The sequence below is a fragment of the Hylaeus volcanicus genome, unplaced genomic scaffold (assembly GCF_026283585.1).
Source record: "Hylaeus volcanicus isolate JK05 unplaced genomic scaffold, UHH_iyHylVolc1.0_haploid 12072, whole genome shotgun sequence".
NCBI lineage: Eukaryota > Metazoa > Arthropoda > Insecta > Hymenoptera > Colletidae > Hylaeus > Hylaeus volcanicus.
Genome location: NW_026533058.1, coordinates 27,022 through 29,413, shown reverse-complemented (window position 1 = coordinate 29,413; position 2,392 = coordinate 27,022). Strand labels below are relative to the sequence as shown.

Genomic DNA, 2,392 nt, shown 5'->3' with positions numbered 1-2,392 from the left:
AGAGAGAGAGAGAGAGAGAGAGAGAGAGAGAGAGAGAGAGAATTTGGGAGGAGAGATTAGGAGATGAGAGGAGAGAAAAAAGGTGGAGTGGGAGAGATAACAGAGATGGTTTATTTGATCTCTCTCTCTCTCTCTCTCTCTCTCTCTCTCTCTCTCTCTCTCTCCACATCTCTCTCTCTCTCTCTCTCTCTCTCATGTTCTTTTCCTGTTTTTTTAGCTGGACTCGCGACCTGCGCGTTTTTCAGGAAACAATACGGCGATATTTATTTAACATTCGTACTCTAACTTTACCATTTCTATCTCCAAATGTTATTTCAGCTTTAGCGTTTCCCCCCGGTGGAAGTGTTTTCAATACATCAGCATTCATACTTTTAGAAAAACTTCAATTTCCACGTTCCTAGCTTCGGATGGTAACTAGACACGGGGTTCGATTGGGACGGTTACGAAGTAAAAGATTCTAAAAGAGCTCACCTTTCCAAACTCACTGAGGCCTGGCGTTGAGTTTTGGGTACTGTTCGTCTCGCCAACTGAACAGACTGCCCTGCCAAGAAAATGTCTGTTAGAACTTTCTCTCTACGTGCGATGATCGGAATTAATAAATAAAAACGAATCCATCGGTACCGGATACCTCGAGAAAGGTTCGGGTTTACGCTAGGTCAGGTCTGGTCCGCACTAGGCTAAGTGTAGGTCAAGTGTAGGCTAGGTCTGTTAGGTATGACTTAATCCAAATAATATAGTGTAATAATATATAATCATTAATTTACATCAATAATCACTATATATTAATAATATACAGTGTAATTATATATAATATATAATAGATATCATATGTAACCGGTACGAAGAATAGTATATCGATAGATTATTCATAATTGAAAGACTACCAATCGATTTGCCAGTGGACCTATAACGCGTAGTTGTCCTAGAAGTATTTGACCACGATTCCTTCGTCTTGCTTGGAAGTTATCGACAGTTAGGGGTCTTCGATGACAGCCTGTATCCCAGGGTTCTTTATTCGCGACACCTCGGAACAGAGCATTAGGCGATTTACCGAAAGGAAAAAAAATGTAGCATTGGAAAGAGAGATTTGTTGACTCGGGTTCTTATTTATGGCGCCAGCAGGCAGCGCGTCGAGGGACACATAAAACAGGCAAGGATTGAAAACCAGGTCGAATCGGGCCGACGGCCATTTTGTAATACTTTGGACTCCAACTGTTAGTTACAGCCTCACCGATATACCCTTGTTCTCTCTTTCCTTCGTCATTAAATTCTTCCTACCACCTGAAGCTCCGTAACGATGCTTTGTACTTATTATATTTTTATAAGTTAACTAATCTGTATTTACAGGAGTACTATAAATATTTCACCTAATCCAGACCTAAACCTAGCAAAAACCTAACAGTGACCTAATGCAGACTAGAGTAGAACTGCATCACACTTTACAGATTAAATGAACAGAACAATTACAGAATACAGACAGAATACGGACAATTTACAGAATAAATGAACTCGAAATACATAAATAAATAAATGTGCTTGTACGAAGCATACAAGTCTGCTGTTGCGATTGTTATATAAATCTGTATGTTGTTCCAAAGTGGTACGAAATGTACCCACCAGGAAGTATCACAGGCATGCGTCAAGGTGAGGTATCTGGCGCCTAAACCATAAAACGTCCTTAGAACGCCCAGGGAATTCCCCAGGGAGTGACCACCTTCTACCCCGATAAGACTTGCGATTTTGCCTTCTCGGTGCGCCTCCACGAGACCTGTGAACACGAAGAATACGTTTATACATCCAGATTATTGAACGAATGATTAATTCAGTAATTATTAAACAACCAGCTGAAGCAGTATTAAGATCACCAAGTAATTTCATCAATTACTCCCCGCAAATAAGCAAACGCTTTTTTCCCTGAAGCAAACGTCGAGGCTGGAACAATATGAAACGGTTTTATCAAGTTGGAGCCAATAATTACTTTCCTCTCGAACGATACTGCTCCAGAGGAATCGAGCAATTAATACTAGTCTCCTTTGTCCTCTCCAGTTTCCTCGAGAGCAAACTTCCTGCCAGGTTCTGGCCTCTCAGCTTGTATTCATTGTTTCTCGCAGTTCCTACGCCTCTTTATCGGTGGGTATATACCACCCCCGTAACGCATGCAAACATTTGAAACTTCAAAATCTGATTTTCTACAGTTCTAAAGATCCAACTTTCCTCAAAACGTCAGCGTCGGAGGTATCACTGTTATTCTTTGGAATTTAGTGGCCGGCGATACTGGCAATTTAGGTTTAAACAAACATCGCTGAAGATTAATTCATTACAATACTTGATAGTATAAAATATCAAACCGTATTAAACGTCTTTAACAACGTTAGTATTACATCTATGTTTA

At 40.3% G+C, this 2,392-nt stretch overlaps 1 protein-coding gene across 1 annotated transcript in view; it reads right to left on the bottom strand.

Moving 5' to 3' along the window:
- Positions 1 to 470: 470 nt before the first annotated feature.
- Positions 471 to 2,392, bottom strand: part of LOC128882552 (dipeptidase 1-like) — a 19,191-nt gene continuing 17,269 nt past the window's right edge. The window contains exons 6-7 of the mRNA XM_054134176.1: positions 1,618 to 1,768; positions 471 to 536 (exon numbers count right to left, since the gene is read on the bottom strand). Coding sequence (XP_053990151.1) covers positions 482 to 536; positions 1,618 to 1,768 — 206 coding nt within the window. The 3' untranslated portion in view covers positions 471 to 481. The remainder of the gene's footprint in view (positions 537 to 1,617; positions 1,769 to 2,392) is intronic.